The sequence below is a fragment of the Chroicocephalus ridibundus genome, chromosome 1 (assembly GCF_963924245.1).
Source record: "Chroicocephalus ridibundus chromosome 1, bChrRid1.1, whole genome shotgun sequence".
Taxonomy (NCBI): domain Eukaryota; kingdom Metazoa; phylum Chordata; class Aves; order Charadriiformes; family Laridae; genus Chroicocephalus; species Chroicocephalus ridibundus.
The window spans coordinates 8,538,344-8,557,268 of NC_086284.1; the positions used below are offsets into that span (position 1 = coordinate 8,538,344).

The 18,925-nt window shown below is 47.4% G+C and overlaps 1 protein-coding gene and 1 long non-coding RNA gene across 3 annotated transcripts in view; one reads left to right on the forward strand and one right to left on the reverse strand.

Moving 5' to 3' along the window:
• The window catches only part of FCHSD2 (FCH and double SH3 domains 2), a 178,984-nt gene extending 168,889 nt beyond the window's left edge, over positions 1–10,095 (reverse strand). For both annotated transcript variants that reach the window (XM_063327340.1, XM_063327329.1), the window contains exons 1-2: positions 9,840–10,095; positions 6,993–7,090 (exon numbers count right to left, since the gene is read on the reverse strand). In XM_063327340.1, the coding sequence (XP_063183410.1) occupies positions 6,993–7,090; positions 9,840–9,860 (119 nt within the window). In that variant the 5' untranslated portion in view covers positions 9,861–10,095. The remainder of the gene's footprint in view (positions 1–6,992; positions 7,091–9,839) is intronic.
• Positions 10,096–13,957: 3,862 nt separating this feature from the next.
• On the forward strand, positions 13,958–15,294 carry LOC134513539 (uncharacterized). Its single transcript, XR_010070460.1, has 3 exons — positions 13,958–14,090; positions 14,207–14,612; positions 15,169–15,294. It is a non-coding gene; the product is annotated as an uncharacterized LOC134513539 (long non-coding RNA).
• Positions 15,295–18,925: the final 3,631 nt, after the last annotated feature.

Here is an 18,925-nt window from a genome sequence, read left to right on the forward strand (position 1 = left end):
AAGACAAACGCATACTAAAGGCGCAGCGCTCACCAGCTAACGTAACAAGCCTGAATTCTCCTGAAAGCTTCTAAGGAAACACAAGCCCAAAAAAAAAAAAAAAATCAGACTTCCAGACCACGTGCTGGAATTGCTTTAATAAACAGCAGCTCATTCAAATGCAAACCTTAAAGCTAAAGTGGTGAAAAAAAAAAATTCATTTTCTCTCTGATGTGAGAAATGGACTGTTGGGTTTTGTTTTACACTATTACTTCTGCTACCAAAAAAAAAAAAAAAAGCCAAAGAATCATCAAAAACAAACCTTCATCAGTTAACCAAAAAATGTAAAGCTACTTAGAAATATTGAAACTGGAGATCCATTACTTTTTATGTCAGGAATTTAAAAAAAAATAATGAAGGAGTGTGGTCCATTTCTCAATTTCACTGCGCCAAGATAGGCCTGAATCATTACACTGTGGCTATGTTTATACTGAAACTTTTTTTTTTTTTTTTGCTCAAAACTTGGACTTCCACACCCAGTAGGCAACATTTTTTTTTAAAGTACATTCCAAGCTTCCCTCAAACAGTTCCAGTCAAAACAGCGCTAGATTTTAATTCCGTCAAGAATGCGAGCATCTCATTAAAGGACGGCCTAATTATAGGTAATGTGCCCAAACCACAGATTCTGCGGCATCTTTATACGCAATATTATTCAGAAGCAACACCACCAACTTTTCTCAAAACTTCTGCATATTTAGTGTTACAGCAAAGAATTAACAGAGCTTGAAAAAAAAATAAAAATGAACTCACAGTACTCACTAGCTGTGAGAAAGATCAGCCCAAGACGAAAGAAATGTCACCAACTCCTAAGAAAATTGCAAGCTTTAAAGCAAAAAAATAAGCCTCTAGATCTACTAGTCGCACAAGGAAAGGCGTTTCAAGTGCGAGTCAAACCCAGAGTAAAGCAATATTGTGCATGCAGTTTCCATGAGTTTTTCTAATACTTCTGCTGTTTTCTGCTTTGTCAGGTTGCGGAATTCAGAACCTGTAAGCACAGAAAAATCACTCTGCTCCTACTTAAACAAAGCCGCAACCACCGAGGCGAGCATCACGGCTGCTGAAGGGAGGGAATGACCTTGGAGGAAGAAGGAAAGGTGGCAACGAAGGACAGATTTCTAAGAAATAAAAGAAAAAAGATTACCTCCTTATGAAAACCTCCCAGTGACTGCAGAGTGCAAGTTCTGAACAGGAATTTTTAAAAAAAGGCCTCATCAGATACCCACTAGCCAGAGGCAAACATGCTCTGGAGCCCAATACAGGGTTCAAGAACATCCAAACAAATTGCATTCCCTGCAGCTGGAAGACCAGAAAGAACAGGAAGAATGGTAAACTCCTCACTACCATTTTGCCTCCGGACAGGAAAAGTAAACCTTTCTCATCATTTTTCAGAATCCCTTATGGCATCCTAATATATATGGCTATATACATATACAAATACGTATTCTTTTACAGTTTTCTTTTCCAGTTACTTATCCTTCTCCAGCACTATTCGTACTGCGACAAGACTTCTCCCTAACACAGTTATCTGTTAAGTGATCTGCCTTGTAGCTGCTACATTAGATTTGCTGTATTTAAAATGGGAACTGCAGTTAGTTTCTACTTCAGTAGCTTGACTCACAGCCAAAGTTGCTGTAAACCTTGTCACGAACCCACCAACATAATCAGCCAGATTACAGAAGCACAGTCAAATTCCACCGGAGAGTACAAAGTATATTCATAGCAAAAGGTTACACGCAAGTTTATTAAGTGAAGCATAATTCAAAACATAAAATGACATGTTAAAACTAGCAGCAACTAGCTAGCTACAGATACATATTCATTCATACTTTTACTTTCTTTTTCTTTTTTTAAATAGCTGTAGTGTTCACTCAGGCTTGTTATGACAGGAATGAGACACCAAGTTGGAGACGAAGAACCACTCTGCCCTCACACCGAGCACATAAACCCGTATCCCCCACTAAGTTCCTTCTTCCCTCACCCATATATTCCACATCCAACCTGCTACTTCTCTGCGGAGAAGATGCAAGTGAGAGCCCCACTGACAGGACAACAGCATCTGAGACCAGAAAGGGCTCAGATTGTTGAGGAAGACCCACAAGAAGATCTCCCCCGCTTAGCAAATAAACACAGAGGCTTAACAAACCCAGCAGGCGTAAGCGGTACTGCTGAACATTAAATACAAAAGCATCTCAGAAATAGAGGTGATGCCCAAGAACTAATTAAAATTCACAAGGTCGGAATTGCATTAAGAAAGGAGTAGGGGAGAGATGAAGTATCTAGGAGGAAAAGCAAAAAATAAGCTGACAAACTGGAAGGAGGGAACAACCTTCAGAGGGCAGAGCTTTGGATGAGAGGATGGAAGACAGAAAATAGCACACAAAGGCAAGGCAGCAGCAGGAGAAGGGCGGATGACACAGAGAGAGAGTCAGAGGACAATGTGGCTTTACCAAAAAAAAGTTGAATGAATTTATAGGATACATTACACTGCCATATATGCTAGACTGAACAACGAGAAGATATTTTAAATACGAAAAAGCAAGGAGGGAGAAATAACAAGGACAGAAGAAGGAAAGAAACAGAGATATCTCTATGTATATTTGTATCCATATCAAAGATTTTGAGCCTATGATTTTGGCAATTCCTTTTACACTATGAATTTAGTTGGAAGCGATGAAAAACTAAATCCAGGACCCAGCAAATGAAAGGACTGTATTGCTATTCCATCTCGGCCAGAAATCATGCAATCTTTATATCTATTTACACCACGCTGTACAGTCAACCGACTTAAAATGATGCAGCAATATAGGATCAACGCATCCAGACAGCAGAAAATTAGCTAGGATTTAAATAAGGTGGCCTTTCCAGCTCTGTAATTCACAAAGCGGCAGCTGTGCCTTCCACAGGAGCATCAGGCTGTGGTTACACAGCGACTTTAATCCCACGTGAACCTGGGCTGCTACCGCAGAGTCTTGCTTTTTCTCTCCTTTCTTAGTCCTCCTACCTCTTATGCTACAGTGGCACTTGTGAAGCCATGCAGCCTTGCATCACCGAATAGATTTATCCGAAAATTATCCCTTTTTGGGAGAAGGGTAAGGGAAGGTTTGATTTCAGGGTAAGTTCCCTAACCCACATGGCTCGCCCATCCTTGTGCTGCTAGAGGGAGACAGCAGAAATAGTTGGCAAGCGGAGCTGGCCCTTCAGCAGCAGTCCAGGCTGTAGAACAGAGTAAAACAGCCATGCAACCACAACCTCATTCTTGCTGGCAAAACATGAAAGCGAAGAAACTTTTAAGACGACATTTTAGAATACATTATCAAAAACTGTAAAGGCATACAAAGTTCTTCTGAAAAGCAAGCCTTGTGATAAGGTTCAAGGTAAAGCAACTATCACCCAACAAGTTTAAAAAGTCTATAGCATACAAGTACATTACAAAAATACCAAGTTGAATTAAAACACGGATCATACAGAGTTCTTTACAACTTTGGAGACACGTGCGCACACACAAAAGGAAAGTATGCCTAAGTCCTGGCAAACTAAGGGCAATTTAGATCACTACATGTGACTTATTTCCTACCACCAATCAAATAAGGCAATCTTTAAAACCAAATACATGGAAATTGCCAACACCTCTGATAAATTCAGCCATTCATAACCCAGTTGGCCCCTGAAAAAAAAAAAAAAAAAAAAAAGAATTTGCTGCCTAAAAGCAGCCAGGTGTGGATAGAGTAAAGGAGTACTTCTAGCTATAAAGAAACCCTGAAGGATTTCAGGTTCGCAGCAACAAAGTCTCCATTTACCTTTCAGGGGGAAAAACCTCCTTCTCCGTGGCCGTGGTAGAAAGACAATCTCTGTATAGTAATGCCAGCATAGATCTACCACATGAAAGGATATGGTAGCTTCAGTGAGCTACAGAAGATAAACATATGTCATGCCTAAAAATGAGCCAATGATCCTAAAAGCATCCTGAATCACTTGTTCCACAAATTCCCCAGTCACCAAGTATGAAGAAATGTAACATGAAGAGCCAAACAGAGATTATAAACACAGAAATGTATTTTTAAACCTATTTGCTAACACATTTCAAAACACATTTTTTACTATAGTATTGTCAAGTCATGAAAAGATTCTTCAGCTTTACTGCTACTAAGCTCCCACAGAGAAGAGAAACACAACACGGTTTGTAAGACTGCAATGGATATTTGAGGTTTTTTTAAAATAGATATTCAAATTTTACGTTGTGTCAAAAGTCATCCAACTCCCAGGAAAGCTTTCCACTCGACTATCGGCACATAGATTTGTCAAATCTTAGGTACGCTTTCCAGAAGGAAAACATGTTGCCTTTCTTCCTGGCCTCCAGGACCCAAATCTGTTGTTTGCACACAAAATGTTGTATTATCACCCAAAAAGAGGACATTAGATTTAATTAAACACGGTAGGTTTGCTTATGTACAGCCCTCAAGGAGATGAAGTATCTGCAGAGGGGCTGGGAAAAAGGTAGATAGACCTATATGCCTCATCCCCAACCAAGAAGAATCCCGTTTGGAATAAGCAGTAGTTCGGTCTTCGTCCTCTCCAAATGACATAGTCTAAGCCTTCAAACTACAAACATTTAAAGCAGCGCTCAGTTTTACATAAAGATATCAAAGCTATTGGAATGACAAGTATGCTTATGATCTGGTGGGCTGCCAAAAATCATCTGCTAGTGTACCAGACAATAGATGCATTCTGCTAGAACTCATCAGAGAACTTTCTGATCTTTTCCTTGCATCGCTTCTTTTTAGTTTTATAGAAAACTGAACTGAAATGATGTAAAAAAATGTAATTAAGAGTTTTAAATCCTACACAAATACTATGGGGTTTACGTATTGCGTATGTGATTTGAATGCTTGCATTTATATGCTAACAAATACTGGAATTATTTGTAATAATTTAACATTTTAAAATATGCATTCTTAATCACTAACTTGCAAATCATATATTCAGAGTTTCTTGTTGCCACTGTAGCAGTTAAGTTGGTAGAATTCAGAGCATTAAACAAGAGCATAACAAGAACATAAAACAACGGCACAAAGTTGTACCCTTGCAGTGCCTGAAAGCTCCAACAGTTCTACGAAAGGACCTGAACTCAAGTCTTGATAAACAAACGGCATTCAGTTAAAATTTAATACTTTTGGATAACAGCAGGGTGCTTTCTATAAAAATAATTCTTCATTCCAGAGACAAAAAGATCCTGTGTGTGGTTCCAGCGAGCGTTGCTTTCTGGAATGCTCCGGAATCACGGTGGCTGCATATCCTGAATACAGTCATAAACACACAAGTAATGGGATGACGAGGTTGACACCCAGCTTCTCACACGAGCGTCACACACTGACCAGCATGTTATCAAAACTACCCAGCTCCTTCCCAGCTAAACGCAATTAAAAGGCCTCTCCATCACAACCCAAGATTTTATTTCTTTTTTTTTTTTCCAGCAAAGGTTTATAAGCAAAAATTCTCTTGTTCTCTCTTATCTGATATTTGAACAAATCGTTGACACGATGGAGCTGTCATATCCTATCGCATCATTCCACGTTTAAAGAACGTTTAATCTGTAAATCCACGCAGTGATTCTGCAAACGCAGATCGCTTGCAACAAGAACGCTGAATGGAGACTATGTACGTATAGTGACCGTGTTAGTGAATTAAATATATTAATGCAGTCTCTTAATCCGTAACGTTAAAATTTACAAATTAAATTAACTGTAGAAATTAAATTACATTGAAGAAAAATATTTTAAGCCGACATTTTCACATGTTTTCCTGCTTTTGTATCCACAGGCTAATAACGGTTATGACATCTTTCAGCAGAATACAGACGGAAGTAATTATAAACTCCTCAAAAATAGGAAATGCTAACAAAACCTGGGCTAGAGCAGCAGTACCTGGTCTAGATGTTCTAAAAATAAGCTTCTATCTAGGGGGAAAAGATTCCTTGGATCAGTCTTTACTTATTACTCAGCATTTGCTAGTTAAACACTGCACAGCCACTAATTTTATTCTAAGGAAATGAATGCCGTGATCTTTCCCATACAAAAAAGCGTTTCAACACCCACAGAAGAAAAACAGGGGAGAGAAGGCTCAAGCCTCCACATCCTGATTTATGAAGAGAGGACACTGCGAGAGCGAGACGAACAGTATGTAATCTGTCAAAGTTGCCACATTTGCATTTTATATACAAATATAAAGCAAGAAATCTCATTTAAATAATTAACGGGTGGACTATACGCTGCCAAAAAGAGCAGGACAGCAGTGAGCTCACTGCTAAATATTCTACAGAAGAACCGTCCTAGAAATTGATCTTCTCCAAATGGAATGATTAATCCTCCGTAGAATGCCAGGTATCCACGACCACCATGTTTTGTTAAAAGCAAACTTTTAACTTCAAGAGGAGCAATCACATTAGGTAAAATGAATAATAAAACCCCCACAATTGATGTCATGTAGATTTTCCCTATTGATCTTAACCTGTGCAGAGTTTTAAATTACAAACGCAAATACCCTCTTACAAGTTTCTGGTTAAAAATACAATCTATTTAAAAGTGCTGTTCAAAGCTATCTCTACGAGACATAAATCATCAGTGGTTTTAAAATATTTTAATAATTTTAGCAGCCTCTTATAACCGGTAAATCAAAGTCTCAGTCTATTATATAGAGAACTATTGCTGAAAAGACCACTGCTTTTTGTATGTTGTTTGTGACTTTTTTTTAACATTTCCCCCATTGAAGAGAAGAAAAAATGGTTTGCATTGTGTTAGCTCCAGTTATAATTTCCAGCTGTGTCAAAACTTTAACAGCCTAAAAGCAGGAAATCCAAAGAGGAAATTCCATCGTCAGTTCCTGAAGTTTTGTAACTCAAATGTTCTTCCAAAAACTGGATCTTAAAGGAATTTTGGTAGCATTTGCTGTAACCTTACCTGATATCTTCAAGTAGCTCACATTCTGCCTGATGCTTGGCCTGAAGTTTTGTCATCTGCTCAACCTGAATGTTTTTTAGCTCTTGTGTAACTTTCACCTAGAAAATAAAACCACAGACCACATATATTTTCTGTAGAGTTTAAGTCAAATTTCAAGAAGAAAAAAAACAACACTTCATGTCTTTAATCTATTTTGAAATTGCACATTTCAGTGGAAAATTCGAACACACAGCTAAGAGGGCAGTTTAACCCTGCACAACATTCATAGAGGCTGATTTCAATAAGCGCTGTCACCCCAAGCTGGCTTATACTGCACACGACAAGAATCCCACGCTTATCCCCAATCATTAACAGAAGTGCAATTTTATTCCAAAACCTGGGAGGGTAACTTGCGTGCAACAGGAGTTTTGCCTACCAAAAAAGAAAAAGCAGACCACAAAATTAACTTAGAGTGTATACATTTAGCACTTCAGTGCAAGTCACACAATTCTGAAATTCATTGAACTGTCCTACAATTACTGTTACTTAAAGATAGTTTAAACATGAAATTGTTTTTTATTGTGCATCAGATCAAGAGAGCCCTCTATAAAAAGGCTTCAGAAGGTTGGCCTTACATTTTTAGCATTGGTGCTGTTTTCCCTTGAACCTTGTGATCACAAAGGTAAAATTTGAATTCTTAGGGAATCTACCTGATAACTGGCAGGTAGCAGCACCATTGGCACAGGTATCAGGAATGATTTGATTTTGGAAGGAAACCTTGGGGTCGTTTTGTTCTTGTTTTTATAAAACAAGAGGTCTTGGCATTTAAGCCCTCTAGTGATCACAGGGAATCCATGTATCAGCCTAAAAAATGATCACCAGCATATCTGAAGACATTATGCATTCACGAGGACAGAAATGCCAAACAGTTACTGTAATGGGGGAAGAGAGATGAAAAATTCAGAGAGGAAGACGACACAGATCTCCCTCTTCCTCACTAGCCAGGCAAAAAAAAAAATCTAGATCTCATTAGCTAGCAAAAGCCTCCTCAATTTTAACACTGAAAACAATCCCCCAGCAACAAGCATCCTTTAATCACAACATTATATAAAGACAAGTTTTTCACATGATAAAAAAAATAAAAATCACATGTATGCCCCTGACTCTAAGCAGAAAAAGTGTCTATTTTTAATATGAACTTTCAGCATTTTCATTTTTATTTGTACATGAAAAAAAAAACCCTACTCAAAATAAATAAACCCACACAAGATGACCCAATGTAATGGAAATAATCTCAAATGAAACAATATAGGCAAAGAATGACAAACACGTAATATAAATAAGCCACCAAATGCAAACTAAAATAGAAATAAGAACTGTTTAACAAAAGCAGAGTCCAGACGCAAAACAAGAGGTCGAGAGGCAGGAACGAGCCAAGGAGAGATCTTCACTGCAGCTGCCTGCCAGGGCTACTGGGGAGCTGGGGGGATGACAAGGGATTTCTGTTTACGCTCCCTCTCAGCCTTCCTCCCCTCCCAACCTCTCCCAGTCACTATTATACAGTTCACACACAGCAAACCCCTGCAATCTCCTCTCCTCGCTGAGAAATCTCAACATCGCGTATGAAATCTCAAGCATCTGCGGAGAGCTACGACAATCAGGCTGTAAATGATTACAGCCCAAACCACCTAATCGGGCAGCATCGCAAAGAATACAGAATGCGTACACAGCTCAAAACCACAAAACTCCCTTCCACAGTGCCTGTAAAGGAGCTGCCCCTCCATCCCTGGCCCCGCTTCGCCGTCTCTAGCTCCCCCTTTCTCCCCACACACCGACCATAGCACACAACCCTCAAAATAACTAACCAATAAATCTCCATGTATTGGTACTTACATGTAGCTCAAGACCCCACTACAGATCAAGCCTCCCAGATAAGGACCTGAACACAGACACACTAGGAACAGCCTTTTTTACCAAATCTCCATTCCTTCTTGCGCCTCTTCCCACACCAGCTCTCCCCCCTAATGTAAAGCACCCCATATTCCCATGGACCACATGGACACAAAAAAGCCACCCCGCTGCATTTGCAGATTGTTCCCATCACACATATGTTGCACATTTTTGGCTGCCCCTCTTTGCCGGCACTCCTGATACGTGCCGGGATAGCCTGCATCCTTCCATCAACTCCAGACATGACCTTCTGCTCCAAGACAACCAACCCATCGCCGTTGGCATCAACCCACCATGGTGCCCGAAGCCAGCTGAGCCCCCAAAATACACCCCACAACCGGTACGGTCTCAACACCCCCGTGCAGCCAAGCTGTCTGCAGTCACTGACCCCCTTTCAGCCCTTCATAGCCATCGCTCTCCTTCATCGGGAGAACCTCTGGTGGGCATGGGGGTGGCCCAGCCATGGCCACCCAAAACATCCACTGCCCAACCACTGCCGCCCCCCACACCTCTTTCCCCACCAGCACCTTCCCCATGCCCTCTTCTACCTCCAGACCTCACCTCCACACCTGACCCGTCCCACCCCACCACCACCTCTGGCCCCCCAGGTCCAGTTTCCAACACCCCCCCACACCCCAGACGCTCCCCCCTCACCCACCTTGCTGGGACCACCCTTAGGACCCCACCGCCCCCGGTTCTCCCCCCCTCCCCCGCCATTCCCTCCTCACACTTGCTCTCCCTCTCCTAAACCTGCCTCCAGGCTCCACCACCCCACAGCCAACCTGCTGCCCCCCCCTCCCCCCCCACGCATCCAGCCCCCCTCCATAACTCACCCCCCAGGCCCCACCACCCTGCCCCATTCCAGTCAGCCCCACACACACACACACAGCCCCACCGGCGGAGGGGGGGGCTCCTCACCTTCCTCGGCGGGGGCTGCATGGTGCTGCGCTGGGTCTCCACATCAATTCCCTCCCCCCCGGCAGCAGGCTGCGGCCCCCGCTGCAGGAGGAGGAGGAGGAGGAGGAGGAGGAGGAGGAGGAGGAGGAGGAGGAGCGGGCAGCGACCGTCTGCCTCCCGGTTCGGGGCGAGTCCCGGTCGGCGGGAGGAGCGGGGGTGGATGAGGGGAAGGGGGGGTTGGGGAAGGGACGGCGGGGGAGGCCGCCTCTTCCTCACGGGCAGCGGCGGGCGGGCGCCGAGCAGCGTCCCCCGAGTCCCGGCCCTGGGGAGCGGGGAGGGAAAGGAGGCAGGCGGAGGGGAGGCGGGGACGGGGATGAAGGAGGAGGGGAAAGGAGAAGAAAAAAAAAAAAAAAAACGGGAAAAGGAGGAAAAAAAAATATTTAAAAAAAAAAAAAAAAAAAACAGGCGTCAGCGGAGCGCGGCTCGGGAGCGCCCCGCTGAGGGGACGCGCGTCCCGCCAAGGGGCGAGGCCTCCCGGCCAGCCAGAGCGGCCACCATAGAGCGGCGGCGGCGGCGCGGACAGAGCGGCGGCGCGGCCACGCCCTCCCTCACGCAGCGCCCGCGGCCGCTGGGGGGCGCCGTGCGCGGGGCGGGGGGGTGGGTGGGAAAGGGGGGGCGGGGGGGGGTAGAGGAAGGTACGCAGGGGCGGGGGGGGAGAGGGGGTGCATAGGGAACGCAGGGGGTGTCCGGGGGGGTACACGGGGGGTGCAAGGGTATGCACAAGGGGAGTGCACGGGGAGGTAAAAGGGGGGGTGGCAAGGTTGTGCACAGGGGGTGCATGGGGGGGTGCACAGGGGCGTACGGGGGGGTGCAGGGAGTGCACGGGGAGGTAAAAGGGGGGGTGGCAAGGTTGTGCACAGGGGGTGCATGGGGGGGTGCACAGGGGCGTACGGGGGGGTGCAGGGAGTGCACGGTGAGGCGGGGAGGGCAGAAGGGGTGCACAGGGAGCGCGGGGGGGCTGCAGGGGTGTGCACGGGGGGGTGCAGGTGGGGGGGGCGCAGGAGGGGTGCCGAGGGGGCACAGGGCGGTGCACGGGGGGATGCACGGGGGGGCTGCAGAGGTGTGCCATGGGGGTGCACAAGGGAGGGTGCAGGGGGGGCGTAGAGTGTGCACGGGGGGAGCACAGGAGGTGCCGTGGGTGTACAGGAAGGTGGGGGGGGCACAGAGGGTGCCGTGGGTGCACATCGCGGGGGGGGGGGGGGCACAGGGGGTGCAGGGATGCGGACGGGCTGTGCACAAGGTGGCGGGGGGCAGGTGGGGGTGCAGAGGAGGTGCACGGGGGGTGTGCAGGGGTTTGCACGGGGGGGTGCAGGCATGCGCAAAGAGTGTGCAAAAGTGGGGTGCGGGGGGGTGCACAGGGCCTGCAGGGGTGTGCAGGAGGGGGGTGTAGGGTGTGCAGGAGGGGGTGCCTATGGGGGTACGGGGGGGGTGCCTATGGGGGTACAGGGGGGTTCAGGGTGTGCAGGGGGGGTGCATAGAGGGGTGCAGGGGGGTTCACAGCGGTGTGCATTTGGGGGTGCAGGGGGTGCACAGAGGTGTGCATTTGGGGGTAGAGGGGGTGCATACAGGAGTGCCGGGGGTTCAGTGTGTGCACGGGGGGTGCATAGAAGGGTGCAAGGGGGGTTCACGGGGGTGTGCACTTGGGGGTACAAGGGGGTGCACGGGGGCTGCATTTGGGGGTCCAGGGGGGTACATAGAAGGGTGCAGGGTGTGCATTTGGAGGTACGGGGGGGTGTAGAGGGGTACAGGGGAGTGCGTAGAGGGGTGCAGGATGTGCACAGGGGTGTGCATATGGGGGGGCAGGGTGTGTACACGGGTGCATTTGGGGGTACAGGGGAGCGCACGGGGGTGTGCATTTGGGGGTACAGTGGGGTGCATAGAGGGGTGTGCATTTGGGGATACAGGAGGGTGCGCGGGGGGGTGCATTTAGGGGTACGGGGGGGTGCATAGAAGGGTGCAGGATGTGCATGGGGGCGTGCATTGGGGGTGTGCAGTGGGGTGCGGGGTGAGCACAGGGCTGTGTATATGGGGGTGCGGGGGGGTTCACAGGGGTGTGCATTTAGGGGTACAGGGAGGTGCAGGGTGTGCACGGGGGAGTGCATTTGGGGGATAGAGAAGGGTGCACAGGGCTGTGCATTGGGGGTACAGGGGTGTGCATATGGGGGGGCGGGGTGTGCATGGGGGTGTGCTTATGGGAGTACAAGAGGGGTGCGGGGTGTGCATGGGGGTGTGCGTATGGGGGTGCAGTGGGGTGCATAGAGAGGTGCACAAGGGGTGCGCAGGGACCCCACAGGGCTGTTGCCCAGGGCCACCACCAGCATGCTGCGCGTTGGCCCAGCCTCCAAGGCACAAGTCCACCGCAGGCTCCGTCCACACAGTTTGGGGTGCAGGACACAGCCCGTGCCACCCAGGAGCTGCACCCCGGCACCGTGCAGACGCGGTGCACCGCAGGAAAAGCAGCCATCACCTTCCCTCCAGCACTTTTCCCGAGCAAAGTGGGGCAGCGAGAGCCAGACTCGGGCTGGGGTTGAAGTATATAAGGGACTGTCACCCTCAAAGCCTGGGGACAACGGCTGGAGCAGTGCCTTGACGGTGACACCCAGGTCCGCGGTGCATCCCAAGGGCACCGCGCCGGGAGCAGAGCACCCAAACAGCCTTTTGCAGGAGGTTGCTTTTAATCAAAGGAGCATAAAATGAAGCTGAACGCTTGAGCGCTGCAGACACGGGTGGGATGCAGGGGAGCCCAGGAGGCAGCAGTGATGTTCCCCGACACGCAATGTCGTGTTTGGCTAGGCGCGAATTAAAAAAAAAAGCCTGATCGGAGATGCTTTTTTTTTAAATTTTATTTATTTTTTTCCCCCTAGTACTTAGGTTGCTTGGCTTAGCTTATTAGATCTGCTGCAATGAAATCTTTGAAATATTAAAATGCATTTGGATGTTTCCTTTAAGCAAATTACCAGGGCAGTTTGCAGAGTGTAAGGCAATTCTCATAATTGCATTTTCCCAAGTGCTCCAGCGTTGCTGCTGCTCCAGCGCCGGCTCCTTTATTATTGATGAACTGCTTTACTCCAGCTCCCAGAAAATGACCCCTCGCCTTTAAAGATGCTTTAACCATCTTTTAACACTTTTTTTTTAAAAAAAAAAAAAACAACCAAACTAAAATGCAACTTGAATTCTCCTTTCTCCTCCAGCTATTAGTTTATTTAGTGCTGCTAATTAGTCTGACCCGTTCTCCCTGGGAAACCTTCTCTAAATGATTAGTGAGAGGTGGTGCATCAATGGATGCTGTGAAAATAAGTTGCATCTCTCTGTTTGAGCTGCACGACCTGCAGACCCCGAAGGTGTTGGTGCAAGACCATGCCCCGTGCCCAGTAGCAAGTTTAAATGCATCTAATGCGACTCCTACATACCCAAGAGTAGAGGAGAAAGTGCTTTGGGAAGACAGGAGCATGGAGTGCAATCGTTATTTCATATATCTATTGCAGTTCCTCCACGCCGTTTGGCCAGGATGAGCAAATGCAATGGGGTGCGCTTCGGGGGAAATGCAGAGGCTGGTTCCTTCAAGCCGGAAGGTGGAAAAATGGATTGGAAAAAAGCATTTTGACGGGCTAAGAAAAAATAGTTGGTGCTTTGGAATCATAGAATCATGGAATTGTCCAGGTGGGAAGGGACCTTTCAGATCATCGAGTCCAACCATCAACCCAACACTGACAAAACCACCACTGACCCTTGTCCCTCAGCACCACGTCTGCCCGGCTTTTAAATCCCTCCAGGGATGGTGACTCCACCACTGCCCTGGGCAGCCTCTTCCAATGCTTGACAACCCTTTCAGTGTAAAAATTTTTCCTAATATCCATCCTAAACCTTCCCTGGGGCAACTTGAGGCCATTTCCTCTTGTCCCATGGCCTGTTCCTTGGGAGAAGAGCCCGACCCCCCCTGGCTACCCCCTCCTTTCAGGGAGTTGCAGAGAGCGAGAAGGTCTCCCCTCAGCCTCCTTTTCTCCAGGCTGAACACCCCCAGCTCCCTCAGCCGCTCCTCACAAGACTTGTGCTCCAGACCCCTCACCAGCTCCAGTGCCCTTCTCTGGACACGCTCCAGCACCTCAATGGTGTTTTGTGTGGTGAGGGGCCCAAAACTGGACACAGCACTCGAGGTGGGGCCTCACCAGTGCCAGAGCATGAAATAAAGATGATGATCCAAACGTATATAGTGTAAGTGTCTAAGTGAAGTATGTTTTATAAAAAATACTTGTTTTCACAGCATAAATTGAGTTCAAGCTGCATATTCTGAGCCTTTACCCCTTGATTTCTTCTTCTTGATCACACAGGTCCATATCTTTGCGTCTTGCCGAAAACATGAGCTGGAGTTGAAGGCAGCCGGGTATCCTGCAAACCCCGATGAATACAGGCAAGCCCAGCTGAACCTGAACATCACAACTGATGCTAACGTGGGGTTTTTTTCTTCCTTAAGTTATATATGCCAAGAAAGTTCCTGACCAGATGTTGGAGATACAATAACTAATCCTCTAGCAGGTTGGCTTGGTGGCCCGCATCCCAATCAACCTCCATCTGCTGCATCCACCTGCTGATACAGCTGCGCCAGATGTTGTTCACACGTGTTCCAGCCTTCCTTGCTGCCAGAAAATAAACCTCTGGGTTGCAGCAGCTCAACCGCCAACGGACCCATAAGAGCAAAAGGGAGTTTCTGCTGCCTTTTTGGGGCATCGCATGAAGGTTTGCACCCAGCTAACGGGAGCTCAGTGTTTCTATTCCCTCCAAAAAGATGGACCCACTGATGGGTTTCTAGAGGTTGGAGCAATTATTTGGGTTAATAGTCATGCAGGGCATATTCAGAAGCCATTGCATCGATGTGCTGGGTCTAAATCTGAGCTAGATTTTGATTTTGGTGGAATTTATTTGCTTTGCGTTGATAGGAGGTAGTTAAGGCCGTGTAGCTCAAAGGGGTTCAGCCCCTAATATTCACTAAGATACGCAGAACAGTCAGCGCAGGAGGTTTATTAAGGGCTTCGTTCTCCAGGCTCTCCACAAGCAGCAAGCATACTCACAATTAAAAAACTAAGCAATAAAATAAATGCGTCCGCTGCTACAGAAATAGAGTTATTAATGGCAGGGGGTGGGCTGGATTAGTTAAATAATCATTGAAAAGGGAGATACAGCATCAATGAAGAGGGACATGCAGCATCATTTAAGAGAGAGATGCAGCCAAAGGACTTTTATAGTTTTCTGAATAGTCAGAATAGTCAATTGTCTTATTTTTTCTCAAAACAAGAAGCACAGGAAACATTTTGAAGGAAACCTGACATTTCCAAGGAGCTGGGCCAAGCTTTCAGCAGAGATTTACAGCTCCAGGAAAGCGCTGGCGGTGGGTTGCAGCCGCCAAATGGGACCATTTCAGGTGGGTTTTGCTTCTCCTTCGGTTGGGGATGCTCAAAGTGCAACTCAGGATGTTCTTGGCATGCATCAAAAGAACCGTGGCCAGCAGATCCAGAGAGGTGATTCTCCCCCTCTACTCTACTCTCATGACACCCCACCTGGAGTACTGTGTCCAGCTCTGGACCCGTCAGCACAAGAAGGACATGGAGCTGTTGGAGCGGGTCCAGAGGAGGGCCATGAGGATGATCAAAGGGCTGGAGCACCTCTCCTATGAAGACAGGCTGAGAGACTTGGGGTTGTTCAGCCTGGAGAAGAGAAGGCTCCGGGGAGACCTTATAGCGGCCTTCCAGTCCCTGAAGGGGGCCTACAGGAAGGATGGGGAGGGGCTGTTTGCGAGGGCATGTAACGATAGGACGAGGGACAATGGTTTAAACTACAGCAGGGCAGGTTTAGATCAGACATTAGGAAGAAGTTCTTTACACTGAGGGTGGTGAGACACTGGCCCAGGTTGCCCAGAGAGGTGGTAGAGGCCCCATCCCTGGAGACATTTAAGGCCAGGCTTGATGAGGCTCTGAGCAACCTGGTCTAGTTGAAGATGTCCCTGCTCACTGCAGGGGGGTTGGACTAGATGGCCTTTAAGGGGCCCTTCCAACCCAGCACATGCTATGATTCCATGACTCTGTGGTGAGCACCGTGACATTCAGACATTGTTTTGCATGCTCAGGTCTCTTCAAAAGGTTTTCCATGGGGAAATGGAAGATTCCGATCAGCTGGTGGCACCCACTGCAGCTATCTGGCTCCTCATGAGTTAATCTGCTCTGCCAACTAACGAGCTACAGGTATTCCAGAGGCGACAGGAGCAATTCCTCCTCCATCTGGGACTGACCCTGGCCCAGCAGCCTGGAACTGGTTCCCAGTCCCCCGCTTGGTGCTGCTCCCTCACTAACTGGGACCCAGTTCATCTCCATCACTGGAAAACTGGGAGCTGGATGCACCAGGAACTGGCTGTGTATTGGCAAGAACAAGGAAATTTATGAATTGGGTATTGAGATAAAAACCTCCCAGCAATGGGCATGAGCAAATACTCCCCCGGCATTCCTCGGAGCAGTCACACATCCCTAATTCCCTGAGCAATGCACAGCACAGCAAGCGAATAAGCAGGGAAACGACCCAAATTATGTGCTGGTAGAAGTAAGATATAGCTGGTTTGGCTCAAAAATAGGAAAAATAAATCATGATCCTCATTGAGATAAGCAAGTCCTGGGGTACGAGCATCTGTGCTAACAGGGAAGAGCTTTTCCAGTTCACAGGTTGTCCTGGGCGGTGATGGAGTGGCTCCAGCTGAGCTGGCTGGCGGCTTTCCCATCAAATCCTGTTGCAGAAGTGAGATCCCAAAGGATCTGCCTTCCCTCAGGGATCTGCCCGTGCTCCCAGGTCATGCCTGCACAGGCAGCTTTTCCTGAACATCTCTGAGCACGCCTTGTTTGCTTTCATGAAGAAAGTGGCTCCCAAAATCCACCAACAAGGTGGGATCCATGATGCGATCCTACATGGTGGGCAAAAAGGTGTTGTGTGTGTCAGTGTCACAGAGTTGGGAAAGACCTAAGGAATGATGGAACAAGGGGTTTGGAGACCTATGCTCCATTTGGGGACCTGTCTTCTGTATAAGCCAAGGAGAGGGTGTGTGCTTCTCCATCCCCACGTCTCTTGGCCATGCAACCCTCCTGCTTATAGAACCATAGAATCATTTATGTTGAAAAAGACCCTTAAGATCATCGAGTCCAACCTTACACTGCCAAGTCCACCACTAAACCATAGAGTCATAGAATCATAGAATGGTTAGAGTTGGAAGGGACCTTAAAGATCATCCAGTTCCACCTCCCTGCCCTGGGCAGGGACACCTCCCACCAGACCAGCTTGCTCAAAGCCCCGTCCAACCTGGCCTTGAACCCCTCCAGGGATGGGGCAGCCACAGCTTCTCTGGGCAACCTGGGCCAGGGGCTCACCGCCCTCACAGCCAAGAATTTCTTCTTAACATCTCATCTACATCTCCCCCATTCCAGTTTAAAACCCTTCCCCCTCGTCCCATGGCTTCCCTCCCTCATCCAGAGTCCCTCCCCAGCTTTCCTGGTTTCCTGGAGCCCCTTGAGAGACTGGAAGAGGCTCTAAGGTCTCCGTGGAGCCTTCTCTTCTCCAGGCTGAACACCCCCAGCTCTCTCAGCCACTCCTCATAGGACTTGTTCTCTAGACCCTTCACCAGCTTTGTTGGTCTTTGGATGCGCTCCAGCACCTTGATGCCTTTCTTATAGTGGCTCCATTGTCTGTCACATCATGTCATGTCATGTCCTTATATCCATGACAGTCCTTTATCTCAAGGGTGATGAATCCCATCCCCAACCTGTTTTAGGTCCCCAGCCGTGGTGCAAGGTCCAGCGCCTGGGCTGGCTCTGGCAACACCTCTGTTGCCCAGAGAGGTGGAAGACGCCTCATCCCTGGAGACATCCCAGGCCAGGTTGGACGGGGCTCTGAACAACCTGGTCTAGTTGAAAATGTCCCTGCTTATGGCAGGGGGGCTGGACTAGATGGCCTTTAAAGGTCCTTTCCAACCCAAACCCTTCTATGATTCTATAATAGTGGGGGGATGCAATGCAATGGCGGGAAACCCCCAGGAGACCAAGCTGTGGGTGCTCCCCAAGATCTTCACCCCAAGCCTGGCCTTGCTCCATGTCAGCTCGCCAAGGGGACAATGTTGAAACAGCCTCAGGAGTCACGTGGGGTTTTCTGGCAGGCACATCCCATGGAGGGAGATAAATAAAACACAGCCGTGCCCCGAGTGGTTAAGAAAATAATTTTTATCAGCCTTGTTGATTTTAATCTTCCGGGTCTTAGTCTTCTGGAATGTTTTTTGTCAACCTGGCTGTTTGCAAAGGTTCATTCCCTCCCTACAACCCATCCAGGAGGGTCCGAGTCCTTGTGAGGATGTTCAGGGCATTAATACTCGGGTTTCCCATTGGATATGCTGGTGGGAACGGGGATTTGCTTCCCTGGGGTCCACACTGGAGCGAGGAGGGGGATGAGATTTTGCAGGAGAGCAGCACCGAATTACCTGAGAAAGGCAGGAGCTCAACGTGGCATCACTAAGCCAGGCAGAATAAACGAATTTTTTTTAAATTAAATTTAATTGTTTTGTTTTATTATTTTTTCATTTTGTTTCATTATTTTTTCTTTTCTTTTCATTTCATTTCATTTCATTTCATTTCATTTCATTTCATTTCATTTCGTTTTATTTTATTTTATTTTATTTTATTTTATTTTATTTTATTTTATTTTATTTTATTTTATTTTACTTCATTTCATTTCATATGACAGAGGGTACAGGGTCCCAAAGAGATACATAATACTCAGGGAACCCCGACAAAGATGAGACATAAAGGTTGGAAACCCCAAGAGCCAAACACCGCCTGATGGCGACAACCCACAGCTGAAAATATCATCTAAAAAAAAAGAAGAATCAGGCCATAAAAGCAAAATTTGGAGATGGATCCCAAGAAGTGGAGGTTTACTTGATTCCCATCCTCACGCCGCTCCCTCGTTGTAGAAGCCATCGCTTTGGAGTGGGGCTCCCGAGCGGCTGCTTCCCCATGTGCCTCTTT